This window comes from Candida margitis (genome assembly GCF_024628925.1).
Source record: "Candida margitis strain CBS 14175 chromosome Unknown scaffold2, whole genome shotgun sequence".
Lineage (NCBI taxonomy): Eukaryota > Fungi > Ascomycota > Pichiomycetes > Serinales > Debaryomycetaceae > Lodderomyces > Lodderomyces margitis.
In genome coordinates, this window is record NW_026261802.1 from 322,294 (window position 1) to 347,171 (window position 24,878).

Consider the following 24,878-nt stretch of genomic DNA (forward strand, 5'->3'; position numbering starts at 1 on the left):
ATTGAGTGGTTCTTGTTTGTTTGTTTAAGTAGTTGAATCTATTTGAACTTTTAGAGTGTAATACCCAAAAGTTGAACGATTGAAACCGTTAGAAGAAAAAGAAAGGTCAACTCAAAGTCGAAAGAAAAAAATTTTGAAGAAAATAAACTTCAATCCACGTGAAAGGGTAAATGAATGTTAGCGGTTGAGTCAGAGAAGAGAAGGAGAGACGGAAAAAAAAAAGAAATTAAAGTGCAAATTTATAGGACGATTTGGGATAATATATTACAACTAACCAGTATCCCTGTCTGTCCTTTTTTTATAGTAATGAATCCATAAGTCTGATCATTGGGATATGCATTGTCCTCTCTCTATCTGCTGTTCTTACATTTTTATGGTGTTGTAAATTTTTGTAAATTGTCTTCTTCTATGTTCTTCTTCTTTTTCTCTGCCAATGAAAACTCATTTTTGGTCTTCTGCTGTTTATATGCAGAATTCACAGCTACCCCTTACATATCTTCAAAGTTGCAAACACCCCCATCATTCGCTGTTAATACAATCCATTCTAATCCATACATGTCTCTGTGTACGTGTGTATTGTCAAATATAATGTAGTCTAAAAATAACTCAATAAACGTTATCCTACCTATACTAACTGAAACTCCTTCAATCCAGTTTCTGTGTGTCTCTCTCTTCCTATCACTAATCCAATTTGTTAACAATAGCATCAGTGAATTCGGTAGTTGATGAAGTTCCACCAATATCCTTAGTTCTTACCTTACCTTCAGCAATAACATCATAAGTAGCTTGGGAAATCTTATCAGCCTCAGCGTTCAATCCCAAGTGTCTCAACAACATGGTGGCAGACAAAATCATGGCAGTTGGGTTAGCAGTGTTTTTACCTTCGATATCCAAACCGACATGACGACATCCTGGTTCGAAAACAGCATACTCTCTACCAAAGTTAGCACCAGGAACTAAACCTGGGCCACCAATCAAAGCAGCACCGATGTTGGATAAGATAGAACCGTACAAGTTTGGAGTAACCAAGACGTCAAATTGTTGTGGCTTGGCAACTGCTTGCATAGAAGCATTGTCAACAATCAAATCATTGACAGCAATACCGGAATAATCTTGAGCGACATCCTTAACTGTTTGTCTAAATAAACCGTCACCCAACTTCATAATGTTTGCTTTGTGAATAGCAGTAACTAATTTTCTATTGTTCTTTTCAGCGAAATCAAAGGCGAATTTGGCAATTCTTTCAGACTTGAATCTGGTAATAACCTTCATTGATTCAACAACACCAGGGTAAGATTGATGTTCCAAACCAGAATATTCACCCTCGGTGTTTTCTCTAACTAAAGCAAAATCAATTCCATCATAAATACCTTTAACACCAGGAATGTTTTTGATCAAAACCAATGAAGCATAAATATCCAATTCTTTTCTCAAAGCAACATTCAATGATTTACCTGATTTGTCAGAAGGAGTATACAAAATACCTTTCAAACCAACCTTGTTTCTTTTTAAAGATTCAACTGCTTCGTCGACACCATGGTGTTTACCTGAATCACCAGAAACACCACTTACTTCAACAACTTCCCAATCAATTGGAACATTTTGTGACTTGAAGATGGTTTTGACTGAATCGGTGATTTCTTTACCAGCACCATCACCAGGAATTAAAGTAACAGTGTATCTGCCACCATATTTCTTTGGCAAGACTGATTCGGGTGATGAAAAAGTAGCAAATGAACGAATTGCCGACTAAAAAAAAGGGAGCAAAGTTAGTAACCTGAACAAGCAGTTCTTTTGTGGTGGAGGTTATATATGTACATGTAGTTATGCAGTGGTTGTGAAGATCGATTTTGCTCAGTTAATTGATTTCGGAGTTGCCATGTATGTGTGACCTTATTTGATTGGGTGTTCGGATAAACTTCTCTATAAAAAAGGTACCAACAACGAAAACTCCTCTTCACTAAAAAGCTATTTTCCTTCATGTATATATATATATCTCCAGATGAAAGAAATAATTGGTTAAACTGATACATACTCTTTGGGTGTTAGCTATAGTTCTAAGCATGATTGAATAGATAGAGTTGTGTGTTGTGTTGAAAATAAGATGTAACTAATTCCTTGTTCTTTTTTTTCTTCTTCTTCTTCTTCTTCTTCTCAAAGAGAAATTGAGATTTTTTTTTTTATTTTCAACAACAATAAACAGAAGAAATAAAAGAAAAAGTAAAAAAATAAAAAAAAAATAAAATATCTCAAATAATAAAGGATACGAGACAGACAGACAGACAGACAGACAGACAGACAGACAGACAAACAAAAGACGTATTCTAAGAGTATCTAAACTTAACTATATGCTCATGTGGGGAATAATACCCCCTATTATTGCTAACTCTGACATTACAATTAGACGTTTTAGGATAATCCTGGGTTACTTTCCAATTTGATGCCTTTATACTCTGCTAATGTTGCAAAATAATAATTAAATTTAGCAACAAAAACCATTGGCAAAAAATCTACACTGTATATGCATTTAAAAACAACACACTTTAAGAGATATTGCACCAACATACTCCAATCCCAATGCTAAAGCAGAGACCTCTGTAGTAGACAGATCCAACACTAGTTCTGGCTAAATGCACTCCTTTCCAACCATCGGCTTTATAGGATTTTGTGTTGCGCTACAAAAAAAATAAAGATATTTAATTCGACTCCGAGACTCTTAATCCACTCCCCATCCACGGGCACTCAACAAAGGAATATCAAAGTCTTATAAGAAGAAATATGAGACAGAATGGTTAAAATATATAGCTTTAGCTATATGAGCGTACCAAACTGTGTGCTCAAGAAAATATGGCTCAAGAGTGCAAGTATAACTTTTTGGCACGTTTCTGAAGTGAATGAAATCAAGCAATTTGATTGGCCAATTGGGTGAATACAATGAAAACTCCGAACATATAATAAAAAACTCTAATGAGAATACACAAAGCAAATGAAAAAACTGAGCCGCATTTCTTACTATTTATAGTAAACCGTTTCTTCTTTTCCACGGAAAATCTAAATCATTACTGCTTTGTTTATTCTTCTTGCAAAGCATAATCAATCCATAGTCTTCTAATAAAAGTTACTCACTAAATTATTTACAATCATATTATGTAGATGCCTTAAAATAGTTACAAAATTTGGAACTAGTGAAATTCTATGTTCTAGCGTGGGAAACAAAAGGACGTCGCGTGGGAAAGAGAAAGAGAAACGTGAATGAAAGTGGTAGCTGAGTATGACACCACCTCTCATACAAAATTAAGCAATGTATTAATCTATCCTAGGGACAATATTTAATCTAAAAGAGCGTTCGATATTGCAAGACAACTCTAAAGATAGTTTTCCCTCGTTGTCTTTTCTCTCACTTGTCCAAATTTTGCATTAAAAGTAACCTAAATTTCTTCTTCAAGATGAGTTTTTCATCTATTTTTTTGTGTCCGATCTTTGCAACAACATACAAAAGCTATTTTCTTGTTCTTCCCTCAATATTATCAACCATGTACCCAGGTTTGGCTATACTCGGTTTGCTATACTTGGTTTATCCATGCTCATCTAAAAGAAAACAGTTGACCCTTCGCAAGAGATTTGCAAAATAAATCATCGATCTTTGCAAAAAGTTGTTTCAACCACTGAAGCAGGTGATATAATGGCAAAACGAGTTTGTACACTTACAGTACAATTTCCTAAAGCAAGTGTCCATTAATGGGAGAGCATCAGATACGACGCTAAAGACCACTTGAACAGTTTCGTGATCGAACAACTAACATGGTTCATTCTACAAACACCGCCCGGATGTGTTGGGTTTCATTAGTAGATTCCGGTACAAGCCAGTTTAACCGTAAAAGACACAAGAAAGATTTTATTACGTTAGCAAGGTGTTACACCGGACATTAGCAAGGACCGATGATGGCATTGTACCCATGATTTAACATTCCTGTTTGGCCTCTGGTGTTGCAGAATTTATCACTCCTGGGCTATCACAGTAGCTTTTGTTTCGAGGAAGAGAATTTTGTATGATGAAAACTAAAATCAAATGACAACCTTAGAACCCATTACCAAACTGTGGTTGAGAAAAAAAATGTGGGACCCGAAAAATGCAAGTAATAAATCGGATGCACACCTTTCCATATTGGATATCAGAGTATACTTGCCAAATAAAAGTTGCTTGAAATTCCTCCGTCAAATCAACCACACTACGTTTTTGACAAAGTTACATAAACTTTAAGTTGGTGTAGCAATGGCTCTTGGTCTCAACCGCTGAGAAAACGACCAACGGCGAAATGGAACGGGTCAGAAAAATTAAACCTTTTTATGCTCTTACAGATTAATGTCTCAGGAGAAAACTAAAGTGTCGCACCTCTTCGATATGCGACTCTCTCTCCAACTATTGAAGAATTTTCAAGAAGAAAACATACTTCATTCAACTCCCCTCCCCGTCGCCACATTGATAATACCAACATGACAATAGCAACTAAGACATTCCCCACATTCAAACAAATCTATCGTGCCATATCACAAGAACTACTCGCTTACGAGAACAAAACACTAGCAGCACAAGCCCAAAAGGACAATACCAAACTCACGACCTATTATTCATACTTGAAATCAGTAGCCCAAAGGGATGGTAAACCAGTTGACGATATAAACGCCAAACTCGAATCACTAAAACAAGCTCAATTGAAACAAGTAGAAGAAGGACAAGGAGGAGCATTGAATCAAGAGCGTACTGAGCTACAGGATTTAACTACGTTGCATAATATAATTGATGATAAGATTGGTATAAATACCAATTATGAATTGAACAACTTGAACAATGTAGCTACTTATTTACGCAACCAGCGTGAATATTTTGATTTGTTGGTTAGATATAATCCGGGGTTATTGATGGATCAACAGGAGAATGTGTCCAAGAGTGCTAATAGAGTAGGATTAGATGTGCCTGAATAAAAAGAGTCATGTCAGCAAAACTTGATCGATCTTAAGCAACGACTACGAAACGCAACGGAAGAAAAGTTATCAGTTGAGTATACAGTGTAGTGTTTTTTAAAAATACATAGTGATACAACATTTTATATAAACAAACTAAAATTTATACAAAGAAAACCAAAGAAAACTACCAGCCACAACTTAAATGCTAAACTTTCTTAGAAAAGCAAACCTCTTTCTACAGGACGCAAACAAACAATAATAAACTTCTTCTTTTTCTATCTCTTTCTCTCCCCCCCCCTTAGTGTAGTTTTCTTTTTCTATCCCCACCAACCATAATTTCATCTCTTGGATCACCTCCCCTTCTATTCTCACCCTCAACAGCAGCTCCATCTTCACCACCACCACCCAGAGTCCGCTTAACCCCATTCATTAACAAATTGGGATTCCTCCCTTTTAATTCAATATTTTCTCCATAAAACTTTTTCAAATTCTCGATAATTAATAAATCATCATAATAATTCAATTGTAAATTGCGAATAGTCGGACGTCGTTCAAGAATCAAATTAAAGGAATTTTGAAAGTTATATCGATAACAATCCATCAAATAAGCAATAGTTAATCCAGTAGATAATGATCCATTACCGTCCTCCGACACAAATAAACATTGTAAATCAAAATTAATCAATTTGAATAATGAAATTAACCGAATCAATTTAAAAAATTGTAATTTCAAATTGGATCCATTTAAAATGGGCGATTCGATAGTTAAATTATGATTCTGGGGTAAATTGTGAATCAAGTTGTTGGCATTTGGGTTATTGAAATAAAATGAATTCATATAATTCTGTAAAATCTTGCTATAGTCACGAGTAAACAGTTGAACGAGTTCACTATTGGAGTATGGTGATGAAGTAGTTGTTGTTGCTGTTGTGGATAAATCAAACGATGGATCTAAACTTAAAACTAAAACATCCGATGATATGGAAATATGAGGTGAGTTTTCAATCAAGTCAAGAAATTTCAAAGTTGATCCACAATTGATGATAATCTTGATATTGTTGTTTGAGATGAAACTGTATCCTCCGCCCCCTAGGTGGGTTTGAGTTTGGGGTGGAGGTGCATATTGTAAGTTTGTTGTTGCTTGAGGTGTAGTTAATAACGAAGTATATGGACCCAACCAAATACCAGGACAAATTTCTTGAGCCGTCTCTGGGTTGAAAAACATAGATTCGTTGAATGAGGCATTGCAATTGTGAAAATTATGCGGTTGTAAATAACTCTGCTCTTGTTGTTGTTGTTGAAACATAGTGAATTTGGTGAAAAGCTCTTAAAGTCTTGTGACTAGTAGGTAGTGAAAATTTCTGATAGATAGTCCAATGCCTCCACACGTTTTAAAAGCAACAATACCTGTACGACAAGCTTCTTGATATCTATTGGTTTGTTGGTTAGTGTCTCTGGCTCTTTAACTTATTTGAATTTTTTGCAACACAAGCTTCGTTAAAAAGAAGGAAAGGAACAAAAAAAAACTATATATGTTGCAGCAAAAAAATTGACAAAACCCTCTCTCTATGTATATATATATATATATATATATATCTTTGCACTGGGTTGAGCCAATGTTGTCCTAATTGATGGAAGAGAAAGTGTAATATGTTTAAGGTGAGTGTGTGAGTGTGTGTATGTGTTGCAAAAAATTAAAGAGAGAAGAAGAAGAAGAAAAGAGAAAAATTGGTTATTACTTATACCTTTTGAGGTATTCTTATTTTATGTATGGTTTAGACTCCACTCTCTCTCTCTCTTAGTACTTTAAGCGAAAATGTTTCTTTACTATGAAGAGGAAATTCTAGAGCCTTAGGAGAAAAAGAAAGAAAAAAGAAAAAAGAAAAAAATAAAAAATAAAAAATAAAAAAAGAGCAGGGGTAGTGTACTTTTGTCAATTTAAATATTTTTAGGCTGGCTGTCTTTCTCTCTTTAAAGAAAGCTATGAATAAATATTAGAATAGGAAGACAAGAGTCTATTACATAATATATTATCTAATGAAGAATTTCAAAATATGGGTAGTGTACTTTTGACGGAAATTGAAATCAAAAGTCGTGTAATGAGCACTAATAATTATTTTCTCTGTTTCCGTGGTTACGCCGCACCATGCAGACAACAAGACAAAGTGTGAGTAGAATTGGTCGACAGTCACATAAAAATTGGCTCTTTAAGAAATTGAGAGTGTGTTGACGCATTCAAAGACTCTCTACTATCTAACTAAATCCATTATAATAGATGGAGAGAAATAGAGGGTAGGAATTGGGTAAACAGACCATTGGTTGGCTTTCAACAGCTTATTCTCATAAACCCTACTCTGAATTCTACCGTAGAGTCCATAAGGTCCAAAAAAAATTGGATGTGGACAAGCGGAAATTGTTGAAGTAGTAAGTCCATATGGATATCGGGTGTCGAGTTTGTATTTATCCGTAAAATCAGTGTCGTATGATTGTGAGCTCTTTTTGCGACTAGACACTGCACCTGACACCCAACAAATAAACCGGAGTTAAAAGAAAAAATCAGCGAGTTGATTTCGATTGCTCTCGCATGTATCTGTTAGTAGCATCTTATCGTAATAGCCTAAGGCTATAGTCTTAGTTAATCCAAAGGACCCATCCTGTACGAAATGGATAGAAAGAAAGAGCCTGTTGTTCTTTCTCTTTCTCTCTCTTTTGTCATACAATACCATAAAACACCCCCACCTTTTCTTTCTCTCATTCGGGAGTTATTTATTTCCGTTTTCTTTTTGTATTCACATTCACTCAACACAAATTGAAATAAATCCACATCTGATTTTATTTATAAAAACCTCCAACACAACCTTTTCCTTCAATATAACCAAAAAAAGCAGAAGTAAAAAGTCTAGCTTCCCCAATTCAAGCCATGTTTAGAACTTCATTACCAACTATCCTTAACCGTTCAGCGATTGCATCCACCAAATCATCAATTCGATTATTATCGAATAATAAACCCACGGCCTCAGCTACCAATTTCTTCATTCCTAGATTGCAAACAACAACCACCAGATCAAATGCAATTGTAGCTGCTGTAAAGCAGCAGCAGAAACAACGCAACAGCTACAGATCCAATTCATCAAATATTTTCAAATTATTCTTTGCTAGTGCTGGTGCTTCATTTTTGCTCACTGCGTCATTTGCTAAATCCATCTATAACGATGTTGCCGCCGTTTCTACACCTAGACAACAAGTGGCGTCAAATGTAACAATTCACCCAGTTACCAAGCCTACAAAATCTAGATTTGGCAACAATTTAAACTATGAGGAGTTAACCATTGGATCAGTGACCGGTCTATTTTTAGGAATCATATTGGGTAAATTGTCTCAAGTGTTTGTATTTATTTCATTGAGCTCATTTTTACTTGTTGAGTTTTTACAAAGTAGAAATATCATCAATATTCCTTGGAATTATATCTTCACTGTTGGTAAACAAAAGATTGATTTAAAACAATTGGTATTTGAGAAACCAAGTTTTAAAATTTCTTTTATATTATCATTGATTATTGCTGCTTACAATGTATAAAAGAAACAGCGCACAAATCCTCGGTGACCGCAAACCTCCATCTAATCCAGAAAGCAAGAGAGGAGAGCCTTTACGCCTTGTCTTTCAAAATGGGATTAAGGATCAAAAAATAAAACACACGGACGTTTCCCTTATTTATCTAAATATACATTCTATCTTTTTTTATTGTTGTCTCTATATCACATTGCATTATATTGTATTGACTCGTAGTAAAGACAAATTTCGATTCCTAATCCTATCAGACACTGATTGGGATATTCTAAATCTAGGTTCGGTAATCAATGACAAATAGTCGTTAGCTGCTATATGGGAAATGGATGGATTAGAATAATGCAAACAAGAACCAACATCAAATTGATAAATCGACACGCCGTCTTCCTCTTTCTCATGTTTACTTTCAGCGGCTTCTATGCTACTGTCATCCTCATATTCTTGCTCTTCAAAGTGTCCGTCCTCCTCTTCTTCTACTTCTTCATCTAGTAGTACTTGATCAATTGATTTCATCACATATTCAATACTATACAATTGCCGTACTAACGTATTGCATTTCAAATTATCTTCAAATTTAGCATAGTTGGCCATGGTCTCTGTCGATACGTAGCTGGATACATTGGCAAACAAGAACTGGGACATATTCTAACAACCAGAAGAAGAAGAGGATGAGACATCAGCGTAAGCTGTTTTCTTCAAAATTTATCTTGAGTAGGAGGAGGCTTTTACATTTGTATAAACATATCTATATTTTTTGGTCACGATATCACCTTATTTTTACAATTTTGTCTCACTATTGTTACTTTCTTTCGATATGCTCTCTTTTGATCTTTACACTTTCCCCAAATTAAATAAATTATTCCAATTCTTTTCATTCTAACTAATATACAAGATATATCTAATACGAAAGCCTATTTCCTCCTTCCTTAGTTTTCAATTTTAGGCATTTCTGCAAAAATGTCAAATGAGCCAGTACCAACATTTGCCAATTTACCCATAACAATCTTGGCAGAAGGACTCTCCAATTCCTCTCGATCACCATCCAAGACCGCCTTCGTCAAGAACTGACAAGTAGTTTCATACGACATCTTCATAAAACTTGATGTTGAACTGTCAATACCTTGTCTATTGAAGGCCAAGTAAGTACCTTCACGCGTCATCATGTCGGCAATCAAATCCAAGTGACGTGATGAGACACTAATACCGTAAGTATCGAACACTCGGTAAATTTCATTGACAATGGTATTTCTAGCTGCTTCAACCCCATATGTGCGCAATACCGAAGCAATGTCATTCGAAGTGAGGGCGTTAACTTCAATAAAGTCATCTTGTTCCCACATGGCTTTGAAATTGACTCCCTCCGTGGTTAAGATTCGCTTGCCCAGTGCATCTGGGTCAGGACGTAAACATCTTCCAATATGAGGGATTTGACGAACAACTGTTTTACGCAAAAGATCTTCAACAATATTGACCATCAATAACTTTTGCGTTTCGTTACCATTCAACTCAAGTTTAAATTGACACCATTCACCGTTTTCATCGTCAAAATTGAACTGGGTAACCATATTGTGTTGTGCAATAACTTCAGCTTGACGGTCTTTGGCTAAACGCGACAATTCTGGTTTGTTATCCATATTTATATCTCCATCAGAATCTTCTGCATCTTCATCACTATCGCTTTCGCTGTCGTTGTCAGATGACTCGTCGCTCTTTTCTGCATCTTCCATTTCTTCATCGCTCGTTTCTTCAGCACGTTTCATTGTCTCAATTTCATCATCATCGGGTCCTTCATATGATACTTGTTGTTTAGCCTTTTGTTTCAGTTCTTCCAAATCTGCTCCATCTTCCTCCTCATCTACATCGTCCTCATCATCACTCAACTCTTTAATCTTCCCACTAACACTTTCCATGTCGGTCTTTCCAGCAGATTTCCCAACTGTAGGCATATAATCGGGTTTCTTTTGCTTCTTCACCTCTTTAACAATTTGTGTTTCCAAATCATGAATGAAAGTTTGAGTAACCACATTTTCCAATTGCTCTTGACTAATGTCGTATTCAGCTTCGTATTCATCTTTGGTATAGAATCCCAACTTAATCACATATGACCTACTATTCGATCCATCTTCATCTTGCGATGTGGTTTCAGTAACAGTAACACTATCGACAAATTCCGACATTACAACCTTGGCAATTGATTTACAGAATGCATCAGCTTGTTTATCACTGACGTCAGGCAAGATTGGCAACGTCATTTGTGGTGTCTTGATTGCGGCTGATGCCGTCATGATGATTTCTCTCATACGTGGAATACCCAAAGTAACATTGGCTGCACCATGGCCGGCGAAATGGAACGTATTTAATGTCATTTGTGTTGATGGCTCTCCAATAGACTGCGAAGCAATAATACCAACAGATTCACCAGGGTTAACCAAAGACCTCATATATTTCAATTGCATCAAGGCTCTAAATTTCTTTTCGGTTAATTTACCAGTAGATTTAGCTTCTTCTTTAGATTGAGCAAACAATTCGGGATGATCAGCAACAAACTTGTCCATCTTCTCTTGAAACTTTTCCGATACCGAACCAAGATACTTGGCAGGGTTGTATGTGTTAATTACTGGATCATATTTGATCTCTTGCTCATAATGAGGGACGTCCTTTTGTTTCTTCATTGACTTACGCACCTTCTTTGAGTATGACAACGCTTTGGATGTGTCCAAATTCTCTACCATTTCTCCAGGGTTATACTTGGCCAATAGCGCATCATAGTTTTCCAAACAAAATTCAAATTGATTCATGTGTGATTGCTTGGTAGTGTCAATCGAATCACCACCATAAAGGAATTGAATCAAGGTTCCATCTCCATCTCTAACCGAGTTGTCATAGTTAACATGCACACCTTCCAATTGCTTGGTCAAACAACGTTGCAAGTATCCAGATCTTGACGTCTTGACGGCAGTATCGATCAAACCTTCTCTACCAGCCATACAATGGAAATAGTATTCTTGTGGTCTAATACCAGAGTAGAAACGTTGTTTGATATATCCACCGGCTCTGGCGTCAGTTTCAAATGCCTTGAATGAGGGTAATGTCTTACCTGAAACCATAACTGGTACTCTTCTACCTTCCAATGCTTGTTGTCCCAAAAGACACATGATTTGCGACACATTAACATTCGAACCCTTGGCACCAGATAACGCCATTGCTTGCATGGAATTGTACGGGAACTTCTTCATGGTACCTTCAGGAACACACTTGGAAACAACTTGAGAAGTGATGGCATTCACTTTAGATTGAGTAATGGCATCTAAAATACCCAACTTGTCATCATCACGCAAAATTTCTTCCAATCTTCTCCTCAACTCTTTGTTGTCATTGGCTGTATCCTCTTCCAAGTTTGTCACTTCAGTAGCTGCTTGTCTACCTACATCAACAGATTGCTTCAAGATGTCCTTTCTCCAGGTATTACCATCTTCAGTCAATCGCAAATCATCCATACCACATGTGAATGCTGTCATCATGATGTAATTAGTAAACAATCTTCCCAACACACTCAATGCCTTTCCTGCAACTGCAGGACCGTAAACTTCGTGCAATGAATGGACAATACCAAATTGAGAAGCACCATATTGGGATTTGTCCAAGATACCACTTAATAATTCACCATTTTTGAAGATGACTTCATTTTCAGTACTGTGCTCACTCCAATAGTCATTCTTGATTTTGTTCTTTGAAATTAAATTGACACCAGGCACATTGTCAGGTTTGATGTTCAACAAGATTGTGGTTATTACTTGCTTACCCGTCCACAAAAACTCGGGTTTATAAATTGTTGGAGGCAAAGTGATAAGTCTCGATCTAGTTGTGTGTCCATCTTCTGGTCTGATACAGCCGTAGATCAATTGTTGGTACGTTTCCCTTGTGAAAAATGTGTCCTTACTGGTCAACCAGACACCAGCAGAAATGTGGTCTTGAATCAAACCTCTCAATGGAGAACCCGAGGTGGGTGTTAAGTACTGACTGTCGGTATTTGCCAAGTTCAATGCCTCTGCCTTGGCATTTTCGTTTTGAGGAAAATGCATATTCATTTCATCACCGTCAAAATCAGCATTGTAAGCACCAGTGTTGGCATAATGCAATCGCAATGTCTTTTCACCTGGCAACACCCTAACCTTGTGTCCCATCATGGAGGCTTTATGCAATGTAGGTTGACGATTCATAATCACCACGTCCTTGTTTTTGATGTGTCTAAACACTTTCTTGCCAACAAATGAATTACTTCCGGTTGGTGTCAATAATTGATTGGCCAAAGCTTTCCTCTGCTCTAAACTCATACCAATCAATGAAATTAGTGAGCCGTCTTCATTTTGGATTTGCACTGCACCAGGCCATTTCTCGGGACCGTTGATTACAGCTTGTCTCAATTCCGCCGCGTTATGCGAAGTCACGGGTTCTGGGTATGTCAATTTTTTAGCAAACACGGGTGGTACACCAATTTCATTAGTTTCCAAATTTGGATCCGGTGAAATAACGGAACGAGCAGCATAATTGACACGCTTACCCATCATGTGTTTTCTGAATAAACCTTCTTTCTTTTCCAACGCTTGTTTGATACCGGGATTTGGTACTTTTCCAGCTGGCGCGTTTTGGTTCTTGGTTGAATCTATAAATGCATTAACATCATTTTGTAAAGTAACAAATGAATTCATCAACCGGTTAAATGCAATCTTCTTTTGCTCTCCACTCAATTTCGCTTCGTACATTTGCGAAATTTGACTATTCAAATCGGCAATCAAAACAGTTGTTTTCAAAATGTTGGACAACAATTCATTTTGAGCATTTTCATGGATCTCGTCTCCCAATTTGGAAGGTAACCTAAATCTAGTAGGGGGTACCAAGATGGACTGTTTGAAGAAAATGTCGCCACTGATGTACTCACGCTGATATGGTCTTGAATGAAAGACTTTTTGCAAAACAGGTTGCTCCTTTTTGAAAACAGCCCTTATGATATTCCTGACTTCTGATGACAAAACGTACTTTGATCCACCTTTATGTTTGATGTTTGGGATATCACTGGCGGTAGTAGAATTGCTACTTCCATTCTTTTTGATCATGTCAGGACGTTGTAAACCCCGAACTCTATTATTGGTTACTTGTTTGTCGTTTAATGAGTTTTCAAAAACTTTGGTAAACCCATCTTTTCTAAAACTAGGAGAGTACATTCCACAGTTGCTACATTTTGGTCTGCTCAACAACCTGCGGTAAAATTCATGAATGGTTGCTTTTCTTTCTTCTCCCACAGATGCAGTGATGACCCCTTTAGTGTTGGCTCTTCCATCTTTCAAAGCTGCAGAAATTGCATTGGTGACAAACTTTTCTCGTCTTTCCATCAACTCCTTCTTTGTCTTTGCATCAACTGATGCTCCATCTTCTTCCTCTTCGTCGTCCTTGCTCATCTCCTTAGCTGACTTTCCAAGAAGAACAATATTCTCCAACTCACTGCACTCCAACAACAACCCATACTGTATAAGCTGCAACTTGCATTTGAACAAGTGAACCTCGAGATGGTTCAACTTGAAGTGGTGGCAATATAAACAGGAGCTTCTTAAAAAGATGTACAACTGGTTGAAAAACATAGGATTGTAAACAGGCACTGGCAACTCGATGTGACCCATGTGTCCTGGGCAAAACTTTTCATCTAACCCACATGTGGTACACACATTTCTCAAGAATGCACCAAGTGACAAATCATACAAACCACCAGTAACTGGATGGCCCAAGTTGTCAAATACAACTGGATTTGTGATTTGCTTTGACGATAGTTTTTGAACCTCAGCGTCCGATAGAACACCAAAGTCAACAGATGTGATTTCTGAACCAACTGGCTTGGAGATATCCATGGTCTATAAAGTGTTAGTTGGCTTTTGCTAACTATGTGATTTAAACTGAAATTTTTTTTTTTTTCTTTCTTCTTCCTCTTCCTCTTTCATTCATCATCACTTCATTTTACACAAGAACACAAAACGCTCAGTGCTCATCTCTTTCGTAAACATTACAAAGCCTTTCCTTTTCAAGTTACTTTACATTAGATATACAACAAGATTAAACTAAAAACAATCAGCATTACTTCTCCAGATGGTGTCCACCCAAACTTAATCCCTTCTTCAAACCTTTCAAACCACCTCCAAGGCCCTTACCTACACCTTTTCCTACTACACCAACACCCTTTCCAACACCCTTTCCAACACCCTTTCCAACACCCTTTCCAACGTCTCCTACTGTACCAACAGCCGATTGACTCTTTGCCTTGACATTCAAAACAAACCTAGGCTCAAATGATAAAACAGCGTAGGCTGTGCCTGCAGGTTCTCCATCTTCACCCTGCAATGGAATTTCAACCTCTACGGGGCCCTCTTTCATGTCGTACGATCCCAACTCAACGTACCCGACACCCAAGAAATCGTCAGCATCTACAGCATCCCAGTCATAACACTCGAAACGTAAAGTTGAGTCAAACAAATTGGCCACTTCAACTTCTCCCTTGTGGTTCCAAGTAGGATCAAGAGTCTTTTTAACTGTTTTTGTCTTTGTAAATGCATCCTTTTCTGTGTTGAGATAGACTTTTATGTAAGGATCAGACTTACCGTTTCTATCGGAAGCTGGTAATCCAACCGCCTTCTTAACCTCGACATGCAAATCACCCGAGTTGTCCTTTGAATCCTGTGGTGGTACTCCTGATTTGTAGATCAATGGAATCCAAGAGAATTGCACCTTGAAGGATGCATTTCCCGAACCTGATAAATCAAGCGTCATTGGTTTCTCCAATCCATTCTTGATCAACTGTAATGTAGGGATGGATGTCTCGGCAATGCATTTATCCGCCCTATTGTCATCTTCGTCTTTAACAAGTCTAAAGCATGTTTCAGCCCATTCGAGTTCAGTGATGACAGTATCACCAGTTGTTTCAAGTTTAGACTTGTTCTTCTTCAATTCCCTACTGACATAATCGGGATAACCTTGGTTTGCTGAGAACACTTGCAAGAATGAACCACTCTTTGACACAGTAGCTTCAAAAAGCTCAAATACCAAGATACCACTCTTGTATTCAATCAATTCATTCACGGACAATCTGAGTTTTTTACCAAAGTTATCGTCATCAATCTCGTCATCGTCAATATCTTCTTCAGGGCTAGCTTGCCTCTCCCCTTCGGCATCTTCCAATCCACTAGGGTTTTTATTGATCTTCTTCTTCTTCTCCTCTTCTTCTTTCTTTTTCTTTTCTTCAGCTTCCTTCTTTTCAGCTTCTTCATCTTTGTAATCTTGTAACGTCATAACAGGCAATGCTGGGTAAAAAGATAAAGTATAGGTTATTGAACCCTTTGGTCCCTTTTTCAGAACTAATTTCGATGTCCTCTTCTTTTTATCGACGTGCTCGATATACAAGCCACTTTCATCCTTTTGAATAAATTCATTCAATTTGATGTCGAACGACCCCAAAGTACGATCAGCAGAATGGCTCTCAACATCCATAGCTTCAAGAGTTAATCTTTGATTGGCCGAGGAAACAGTAACGTAATGAATTTCGTTCCATGTTGGGTCCAATGAGGATTCAACAGCAGCCGTTCTTGCCTTTTCAAACCCATTGACCAAGATTCTTGCATATGGATCAATCTTTCCAATGTGCTCCAAGTTACGCAAATCTTCGGCATGTTCAACACCAACTCTGATAACTCCAATTGGTGGCGTATATCCACCTGCACCACCTGCTCCTTCTAATTGGACTGGCTTCCAATTAGCGCTGATTCTAACTTCCCCACCTTTACTCAAAGGGAACCACGTTTGTTCGACTTGCGTCGCATCAATCAACTCATTCAAGCTCTTGACAATTTGACCAACTTGTTTGCCATTTTTGTCTCTAACAATAAGCTTTGCCCTTGCTTTTGCACGGTTGAAAACAATTTGCTCGGTAACTGCGCCCCAGCCAGGATTATTGTTATTCTTCTGGACTGGCGACTCCACAACCGACTTACCATCAAAAATAAGTTGAACACTAGTTGTAGCTCCCTTGTCTCCCCCTTTCAAGTTTCTAGCTTCTGGGATCTCAATCCTTGCAACACCTGTGTTTAAATCTGGTGGAGGGGTGGTAGCACCATCCGCTTGTTTCACCTCTTGCAAAACAGGTTGGTATGTCATACCGAAAAGAAGTTCACCCACAGGTTTGTTGTTTCTTAAAAATGCGGCCGTAAGGTGCTCTTGTTGTGGGTTATCGACCAATGATTCCAAATCAAATTGAACAGCACCAACTTGTCTATCTTTCCTGATGTCATTGTAGTCAATCACAGTAATTGTCAAAGGCTCTGACAACGACGATACAGGAATGTACAATGTTTCATTCCACACTGGCGCACTAGTATCATCGATCACCTTTGTTTTAGCCAACACTTTGTTCAAGAAACCAAACGTCAAATATGGATCTAATGTATTACCAAGATATTTGAAACCTTTCAAGCCACGAGCAGAATCTGCACGAATTGTCAAAACACCAATAGCGGAATTCAAAGCGTTACCTGCTAACAATTGTTGAACATTCAATTGGAACGACATAGGATTGAAAACAATTGGGCCAACGTATTTTTTCACCATTTCATTAATCAAGGGATATAACCCTGGAAATGATAAAACTTCCCACCACCATGACGATTCTCCCAAAATCTTCGTGTTGAAGTCAAACTGAGGTGGTTCCAACATTGTCACATTCACAGTTTCCACATGAGGAAAAGAGGACATCAATCTTAATCTAATTCTAGCAATACCTTTGAATGAAACATCGGCAATAGTAACAGGAATCGAAACACCAAAAAGAGTTGCTTTTACAACAATTGTTTCATTAACATTGTTTTTCAACTGCTTGTTGTTAGCATCAACATTGGCATTAGGTGTGAATGAGAATCCCCAGTCCATAACAACAACGTCTGGGGCAGTTCCAACCAAAGTCTTGACACAGTCAATTCTAGGTGGCTTAGTTCCTAAAGTAAAACTGTCAAGCCAGACGGAAGTGACAAATGCTGGAATAGGTAACCCAGCCAAAATAGGGTTTGCTTGCTCGCAGACAATTTGTGAGATGGATGGTTCCAAATAATACCAAAATTTTTCCAAAAAGTAGTTGCACCAGTCCATTGTCTCGTAGTCATCTTCAATCGTTTTAACCGAAAACTCTCTCTGTGCTTGCTCTCTTAACACTCCCCTATACTTCTTAACCGAAGCACGGTACAAAATTGCAAAAACCACCATGACGAAAAACAATGGTGCGACTGAGAATCTAAACCACCCTATAATCCAGGACAAGAGACCACCAACAATTAAAAAGGCTGTGTTGTGGTACCAATCACCGTAAGCTACAGCAGGCAAATACTGATCAAAAACGGATCCTCTGGATAACAAGTCAACAGTCTCGTCAGCTGCAGTCAAAGCATCATCAGCCTCAAAGCCCCCAACTTCTTTCCATCCTCTAAAAGTAGGATCAACTGGTTTTCTTGGTGGGGGTTTGCCCTTGACATTTGTCAAATCAAAGTCTTCACTTGGAGTAAGTCCAGATGTTTCTTTCTTGGTTGTTCCAAGTCGAGATGTTTCTGAAGTGCCTGAAGTTGTTTGCTTTTCAACATTCGAAGAATGCGATGTTGATTTATTTTCTGAGCTGACGTTGGATGAACTATTTATTGGTTTCACTGGTGAGTCGTTTCTTTCCAATGTAGAAGACATTTTCTTAGTTGAGCTCATTTGAGAGCTGATGTTATTCTGGTTCTGCTGTCTGCTCACAGTTGGAGATGGAACACCAGCATCGTTGTAATGTTTTTGGTCTGCATAACGAGGAGCGTTGTTCGAATAATTGGGATTGGCATTGATGTTACCACCTGAAGGCGATTGATTGCGACCACTCAAGGGGATGTCTGGAGGAGGTAACAGTGGTGGGGGGCCAACCGGTTTCTTTTGTCCATTGTGTGGCATTTGGGAGCCATTTTGTTCGTGTTGGTTCTTATTCTGATCGCGTTTGTTTCCACCATGTAATGAGCTCTTTGTTTCCTGAGGCTGGAGTGCCTCCTTTGGAGATGGTGCCTGCTCAACTGATACTTGCTTGGGTGGCAGAAGAATATCATTGGGCTATACAGATGTTAGTAAATCACACTTTGACCGCCGAAAATGTACACAAATCGTTCCTCCAAGTACATACATTTGAGGCAGCGCCGGTCTCGGGTGCAGCTGTTACGTCCATTGCAAAGTCTTATTCAATGGTAATTAACAGTTACAGATCTTCAATTGAACCTATTAGATAAAGCAAATCTATCTGGTTTATGAGTAGTAATTGGAAGATCTACTTTAGTAATGTGTGTTTTTTTTTTGAGTTTTCCTTTGCTCTTTTTGGGTTCCAAATGTTTGCTACTTAATAAAAAATTTTAGGCTTTGGAAAAGAGGTACAAAGTTGAAAATTTCATCTTTACAGACAATAAGAATATTGTACGTGAGACAAAAGTGTCTACCAATTGGCAAAAGCCTTTTCTCATTGGTGAATAGGCTGTGTTGAGTAGTGCATTAGTATTATAACAAGCGTAGCCTTTGCTCGATACTTCTTCTCAGAGTTTGTTCACTATTAGCAACACTAACCAAGTTGAGAAAAATAATAGAAGCAAAGGCAATTACGCCAAGAAGCAGGTACAAACTTTAGAAGTAACTTATGCTTTACAGCTCTCCAGGATTTAGCTTATGGGTTAAGATATCAACGTTGCTGTTTTGGTCAGATGATGGGGGCCCTTCCTTTCAACACGCTTGACAGCACATGCTCAGAACATATCTCAGATTGGTCGATACAGGACCAATTTTGAATTTTTTTTGTGATATGGCGTAGTCCTTTTTGTGTAGTGAGCTACGAAGAAACTAACCATTGAGTATGTGAGATTAACAATCGGGAAGTCAGAAACATACAGTCTGACATGCCATTGTGTACCAATGATAATTTACTCGTTCTGGAGTTCTACTCGCCCAAATTGTGGAAGAGAAGGCTACAGATTTGAACTTTGAATGAGCCATGTTGTTCTGCAACTTACACAATCACGACAAGGAAAAACGCGACGCCACTGGAGCTGCGAAGCTCCAGTGTAGGTACAAATTTTTGGCCGACCTCCCACTTACAACTTCAAGGCAAGGAGGGTCTATCAACAGGTGGTATGGTTTGATTCCTGATCTTTGTACGAGATCGTACCTGAGGCAGACATTGAAAGAGAGATTTCGCTCTTTTCCAAACACAGCATTTGCATCTTCTGAGGCTCGGGTGAGGAACGTAGCTGCTCTGTTTATCTTTTGTGCAATTCATAAGATCGTTGTCGAGTAGATCTCAAATGTTAACCAAAATCATTCCGTCGGGATGCTCCTCCTATCTCCACCATTTGTTTGTCGCATTTTACTTTAATTTCCAATTTTTTTTTGCTCTTTTGCGACACTCCCAATAAAACAGAGTCAGATTCCGATGAGGCAGAAAATTTATTTCACCAGATTTTTGCAAAGCCTCATCCCATCATTCTGCTTTTGGTGACCTTGCTGTTCCAAGTAACCCCCGCATAGAAGCTTTTACTTCTCAAGTATCCTATTCACTATGTCCACTAACCTTGAAGATGTCCCAATCGAAGTCTCCAAAGTTTTCGACACCATCTTGGTGTTGGACTTTGGTTCCCAATACTCCCATTTAATCACTCGTCGTTTGAGAGAATTTAATGTTTATGCTGAAATGTTACCATGCACTCAGAAAATTTCTGAATTGTCTTGGAAACCAAAAGGTATAATCTTGTCGGGAGGACCATATTCTGTTTACGCCGAAGATGCTCCTCACGTCGACCACGATATTTTCAAATTGAATGTTCCAATTTTGGGTATTTGTTACGGTATGCAAGAGTTGGCTTGGATTAATGGTAAAGGTGTTGCTAGAGGAGACAAGAGAGAGTATGGTCCAGCCACTTTACGTGTCGAAGATAAAGAATGTTCATTGTTCAAGGATGTTGACCACTCGCAAGTTTGGATGTCACACGGTGACAAATTACACGCCTTACCAACTGGATTCAAAGTGGTGGCCACATCAGACAACTCTCCTTACTGTGGTATTTCCAATGAGGCTGATAAAATCTATGGTATCCAATTTCACCCAGAAGTCACTCACACTTTGCAAGGTAAGCAATTGTTGAAAAACTTTGCTGTTGATATTTGTCAAGCTCAAACCAACTGGAGTATGGAAAATTTCGTTGATACCGAGATTGCCAGAATAAGAAAGTTGGTCGGACCAACTGCTGAAGTCATTGGTGCCGTTTCTGGGGGTGTTGATTCCACGGTTGGTGCTAAGATTATGAAAGAAGCTATTGGAGACAGATTCCACGCTATTTACGTCGACAATGGTCTCATGAGATTAAACGAAACTGAGAGTGTAAAAAAGACCTTGGACGAAGGTTTGGGTATTAACTTGACCGTGGTTGATGCTGGTGACTTGTTTCTCGGAAGATTAAAGGGAGTCACCGATCCTGAGAAAAAGAGAAAAATTATTGGAAACACCTTTATCCATGTTTTTGAAGAAGAGGCTGCCAAGATCAAGCCACACGATGGCTCAGAAGTTGAGTATCTTTTGCAAGGTACTTTATACCCAGATGTCATCGAGTCCATCTCTTTCAAAGGCCCATCCCAAACTATCAAAACCCATCACAATGTTGGTGGTTTGTTAGAGGATATGAAATTGAAATTGATTGAGCCATTGAGAGAATTATTCAAGGACGAAGTTCGTCATTTGGGTGAATTGTTAGGAGTTCCACAGGACTTGGTTTGGAGACACCCTTTCCCAGGTCCAGGCTTGGCCATCAGAGTCCTTGGTGAAGTCACCAAAGAACAGGTTAAAATTGCTCGTGAAGCTGATGCCATTTTCATTGAGGAGATCAAAAAGGCAGGATTGTATAGACTGATCTCACAAGCATTTGCTGCATTGTTACCAGTCAAGTCAGTTGGTGTCATGGGTGATCAAAGAACTTACGAACAAGTTATTGCCTTGAGAGCCATTGAAACTGTTGATTTCATGACTGCTGATTGGTTCATTTTTGACGCTGCCTTCTTAAAGAGAGTTGCTTCAAGGATTGTCAACGAAGTCGATGGTGTTGCTCGTGTCACTTACGATATCACTTCCAAGCCACCAGCTACTGTTGAATGGGAGTAAGGCTGTATCAAGTTTCTCTTTTTCCTTTTCTCATTTATAGACGTCTATATATAATTCGTTATGTTTTCGTTTCAAAGTCGTAGATTTTTTGTCGCAATACAGTCGCAATCACTATTGAGTCATCGTGTGATATACTTAGATGAAACTCCTCGTCGTTGGAATTGTACTTATCATTCCAAATGAAAGGCTTCCCGTTTGTGTCATTAAACCGATACCATTCGTTAAAATTGAATTCACCCTGTTCATGGACTTGTAATGTTTTGAACAATGCTTCTTTGGCGGCCCATGATCCTGTTAAAAATTGAACTCGTCGCTGTGGGCTCATTTCTTTAAATCTGGGCAACTCTTTAGTAGGATGTAGGATTCTTTTACATAATCTCTCAGCAAAAGATGATGTCTTTGTCTCTAGCAAATTCTCAAAGCGGGACGCTTTTATAATATCAATGCCTATCCCCACTACCAAGCCTACTTTGCGTCCTATACCTCGAGAGTATCCAGTCATTAGTGGTGTCGCATCACCAAAGTCGTTTGAAGCCGCTCAGCCGCTGCAAAATTTTTTTTCCATTCTTCAGAACTTTGATTTACCGTGAGTCACCATCCAAACATATAACAACCTAACCATCCCCTCTATCTCATGTCGTCTTCGATCCCAGGACCAGTACCGTTACCTCAGTCTAGATATGAATTAAGCACATACTGGGGACGCGTCAAACACTGCGCGGAAATCTCCGACCCTACAATGCTTCTAAACACATCCAAAGATATTGAAACTGCAAAACGAATGATTTGGGATTATAAGAATGGAGTTATTCCTACCATGACTCCGGAATTATGGAGAGCTAAGAAATTACTCGATTCAACGTTGCATCCAGATACGGGCAAAACTGTTTTCCTTCCGTTTAGAATGTCATCATGTGTGTTATCGAATTTAGTGGTAACGGCAGGTATGTTGACACCCAATCTAGGCACTGCGGGAACACTATTCTGGCAAATTGCTAACCAGAGTTTGAATGTTGCTATTAATATTGAAAACTCCAACAAATCACATCCGTTGACGACAAGAGAAATCGCAACAAACTACACAATGGCTGTTACAGCTTCTTGTTCAGTGGCACTAGGTTTAAACTCCATTGTTCCCAAATTGAGAAATATCAGGCCCAATACAAGGCTTATTTTGGGAAGGTTGGTGCCTTTTGCTGCGGTTGTCTCGGCTGGTATTGCTAATGTCTTTTTAATGAGGAGTCAGGAGTTGAAAAAGGGGATTATAGTGTACGACAAAGAAGGACAAGAAGTGGGTACCTCAAAAATCGCTGCTTGGTATGCTGTTGGAGAAACTGCTGCAAGCAGGGTCATTAACGCGACTCCAATTATGGTTATACCCCCTTTAATCTTGGTGAGGTTGCAAAAATCCAGATTATTAAAAGGGAAATCCAAGACGGTTGAGACATTAACCAACATCGGATTGATTTTTGTCACCTCTCTAGCAGTTTTACCGTTTGCATTGGCAGTTTTTCCACAACGTGAAACTTTACATGCCAGCAGATTGGAGGAGAAGTTCCATCATTTGCAAGATGCAAAGGGAAACAAAATCACCGAATTAGAATTCAACAGGGGTATTTAAAATCTGACGTAATACTTTTAATACTTGTATATACATGTATAGCATCTGATACATAGCGCTTTCGTCAAAGCTTACCAAAATCGCCATTCAGGTACGTTCTCTACAGCGAGGGCCGTTTCAATTTCTAATCGATTGGCATAATTGCAAAACAGCTCCAGGTTAAACTTTTTATCATCTGGGATATCCAGTTGAAACAATATGCCTACGCCTTTTCCTCCCAACGAAGTTTCAAAACTTTCGAAACCTTGACGCTCATACTCCAACATTGCTTGATGAATTACCGGCTCATCAGCATCGTCGTTAACCAATGTTATTGCGCAACCTCCACCGCCAGCTCCAGTTAATTTTGTTGAGCCGATTTTTAAATCATCCCCAATCATCTTCACCTTCTCCAATGACGGGTGAGACACTCCTAATGCTACTAAAAGCCCATGATTTATGTTGACTAACTGGCGCAAAACTGCTGTTTCTTTGGAATCAAAGTCAGGGTGTGTCATCACTCGATACGCTTCTTGTACCAAGCTGCCCATTGAGTCTAAAATTGGTGCTAATATAGCGGGATATTTGCCATTCAATTTCCCAACCCCTCCTACCAATTCAGCAGTGCTCCTTGGGACTTTTGTGTTGGTCAACAATAACTTCATAGCGGGTAACGTTCTTATATTAGTTCGAACCGATGGTTTTTCAGGCACTGAAGATCTTTGAAACATTACTGCACCTCCATGTGTTGCAACTGCGTTGTCAATTCCCGAGGGATTCCCGTGAAAACACTTTTCACCAATAAGAGACCATCTGTCGATGAATTCAAGATCGGGTATGTCCTGCTTTGGAGTAGTGTCTTTTTCATGTATGTGTGGATCTCTGATCCAGCCACCTAGTTTCGACAACGCTGTAGAAAGACAAACTGCAGTTGATGCAGATGAGCCCAAACCAGCGCCAATTGGTAATGTGGACCTAACTATGAATGTCATTCCCGGCTGGCTCTCTTTGCAAAGACAAACGTACAAATAAAGAAAGCAAAAGCAGGCAATATGATGAATATTGTTTTCGAAACCACTAAGTGCATCGGACAACTTATCCACAATGCCAGATACCAACTCCGAAGGAGGTACTGGATGCCCTTTATCATCATAGTATAGAAGGCTTTGAATATCTTTCCACGGGATTGAGCTCTTGTCCCACGAGTGATCAAGCTCAATATCGGGAAATTGCAATCGTATAGTGTTTGTATCAGCAGACGGTATAACAAGTAAATAGCATCGTAAGCTTAATGCAGCTGCAATCGCGGGTTTTCCATATACAGCTGAGTGTTCACCAAATATAATCACTTTTCCTGGAGCACTAACTATGAATGGGTCTATAGGCTCCAATGACATTTCCAAATGCTGATCTGTATCAGTAGTATAGAATATAGAGGTGCTTTGAAAATGGTAAACAAACGAAAAGAACAAAAAAAAATAAAAAAAAAAAAATTTCTTCAGTTGCAG

The 24,878-nt window shown here is 38.6% G+C and overlaps 11 protein-coding genes across 11 annotated transcripts; 4 read left to right on the forward strand and 7 right to left on the reverse strand. All coding sequences in view use genetic code 12, as the record gives it.

The window, feature by feature from the left end:
• Positions 1-681: 681 nt before the first annotated feature.
• Positions 682-2,065, reverse strand: IDH1 (isocitrate dehydrogenase (NAD(+)); the record flags this gene model as incomplete). The annotated part of the gene is made up of 2 exons (XM_051814243.1): positions 682-1,749; positions 2,036-2,065. The coding sequence occupies 2 exons, from the start codon at positions 2,063-2,065 to the stop codon at positions 682-684; spliced, it is 1,098 nt and encodes a 365-aa protein (XP_051672276.1).
• Positions 2,066-4,494: 2,429 nt separating this feature from the next.
• CANMA_002201 (uncharacterized protein) lies at positions 4,495-4,983 on the forward strand (the record flags this gene model as incomplete). The annotated part of the gene is made up of 1 exon (XM_051814244.1): positions 4,495-4,983. The coding sequence occupies one exon, from the start codon at positions 4,495-4,497 to the stop codon at positions 4,981-4,983; it is 489 nt and encodes a 162-aa protein (XP_051672277.1).
• Positions 4,984-5,263: 280 nt separating this feature from the next.
• Positions 5,264-6,271, reverse strand: CANMA_002202 (uncharacterized protein; the record flags this gene model as incomplete). Its single annotated transcript, XM_051814245.1, has 1 exon — positions 5,264-6,271. One exon carries the CDS (start codon positions 6,269-6,271, stop codon positions 5,264-5,266), a length of 1,008 nt encoding a protein of 335 aa, XP_051672278.1.
• A 1,614-nt stretch (positions 6,272-7,885) lies between these two features.
• Positions 7,886-8,542, forward strand: CANMA_002203 (uncharacterized protein; the record flags this gene model as incomplete). Its single annotated transcript, XM_051814246.1, has 1 exon — positions 7,886-8,542. The coding sequence occupies one exon, from the start codon at positions 7,886-7,888 to the stop codon at positions 8,540-8,542; it is 657 nt and encodes a 218-aa protein (XP_051672279.1).
• A 189-nt stretch (positions 8,543-8,731) lies between these two features.
• CANMA_002204 (uncharacterized protein) lies at positions 8,732-9,175 on the reverse strand (the record flags this gene model as incomplete). The annotated part of the gene is made up of 1 exon (XM_051814247.1): positions 8,732-9,175. One exon carries the CDS (start codon positions 9,173-9,175, stop codon positions 8,732-8,734), a length of 444 nt encoding a protein of 147 aa, XP_051672280.1.
• A 284-nt stretch (positions 9,176-9,459) lies between these two features.
• Positions 9,460-14,433, reverse strand: RPA190 (DNA-directed RNA polymerase I core subunit; the record flags this gene model as incomplete). The annotated part of the gene is made up of 1 exon (XM_051814248.1): positions 9,460-14,433. One exon carries the CDS (start codon positions 14,431-14,433, stop codon positions 9,460-9,462), a length of 4,974 nt encoding a protein of 1,657 aa, XP_051672281.1.
• Positions 14,434-14,656: 223 nt separating this feature from the next.
• CANMA_002206 (tricalbin) lies at positions 14,657-18,803 on the reverse strand (the record flags this gene model as incomplete). Its single annotated transcript, XM_051814249.1, has 2 exons — positions 14,657-18,691; positions 18,762-18,803. The coding sequence occupies 2 exons, from the start codon at positions 18,801-18,803 to the stop codon at positions 14,657-14,659; spliced, it is 4,077 nt and encodes a 1,358-aa protein (XP_051672282.1).
• A 1,374-nt stretch (positions 18,804-20,177) lies between these two features.
• On the forward strand, positions 20,178-21,770 carry GUA1 (GMP synthase (glutamine-hydrolyzing); the record flags this gene model as incomplete). The annotated part of the gene is made up of 1 exon (XM_051814251.1): positions 20,178-21,770. The coding sequence occupies one exon, from the start codon at positions 20,178-20,180 to the stop codon at positions 21,768-21,770; it is 1,593 nt and encodes a 530-aa protein (XP_051672283.1).
• A 58-nt stretch (positions 21,771-21,828) lies between these two features.
• PPT2 (holo-[acyl-carrier-protein] synthase) lies at positions 21,829-22,272 on the reverse strand (the record flags this gene model as incomplete). Its single annotated transcript, XM_051814252.1, has 1 exon — positions 21,829-22,272. The coding sequence occupies one exon, from the start codon at positions 22,270-22,272 to the stop codon at positions 21,829-21,831; it is 444 nt and encodes a 147-aa protein (XP_051672284.1).
• A 132-nt stretch (positions 22,273-22,404) lies between these two features.
• Positions 22,405-23,391, forward strand: CANMA_002209 (uncharacterized protein; the record flags this gene model as incomplete). The annotated part of the gene is made up of 1 exon (XM_051814253.1): positions 22,405-23,391. One exon carries the CDS (start codon positions 22,405-22,407, stop codon positions 23,389-23,391), a length of 987 nt encoding a protein of 328 aa, XP_051672285.1.
• Positions 23,392-23,462: 71 nt separating this feature from the next.
• On the reverse strand, positions 23,463-24,767 carry ERG12 (mevalonate kinase; the record flags this gene model as incomplete). The annotated part of the gene is made up of 1 exon (XM_051814254.1): positions 23,463-24,767. One exon carries the CDS (start codon positions 24,765-24,767, stop codon positions 23,463-23,465), a length of 1,305 nt encoding a protein of 434 aa, XP_051672286.1.
• Positions 24,768-24,878: the final 111 nt, after the last annotated feature.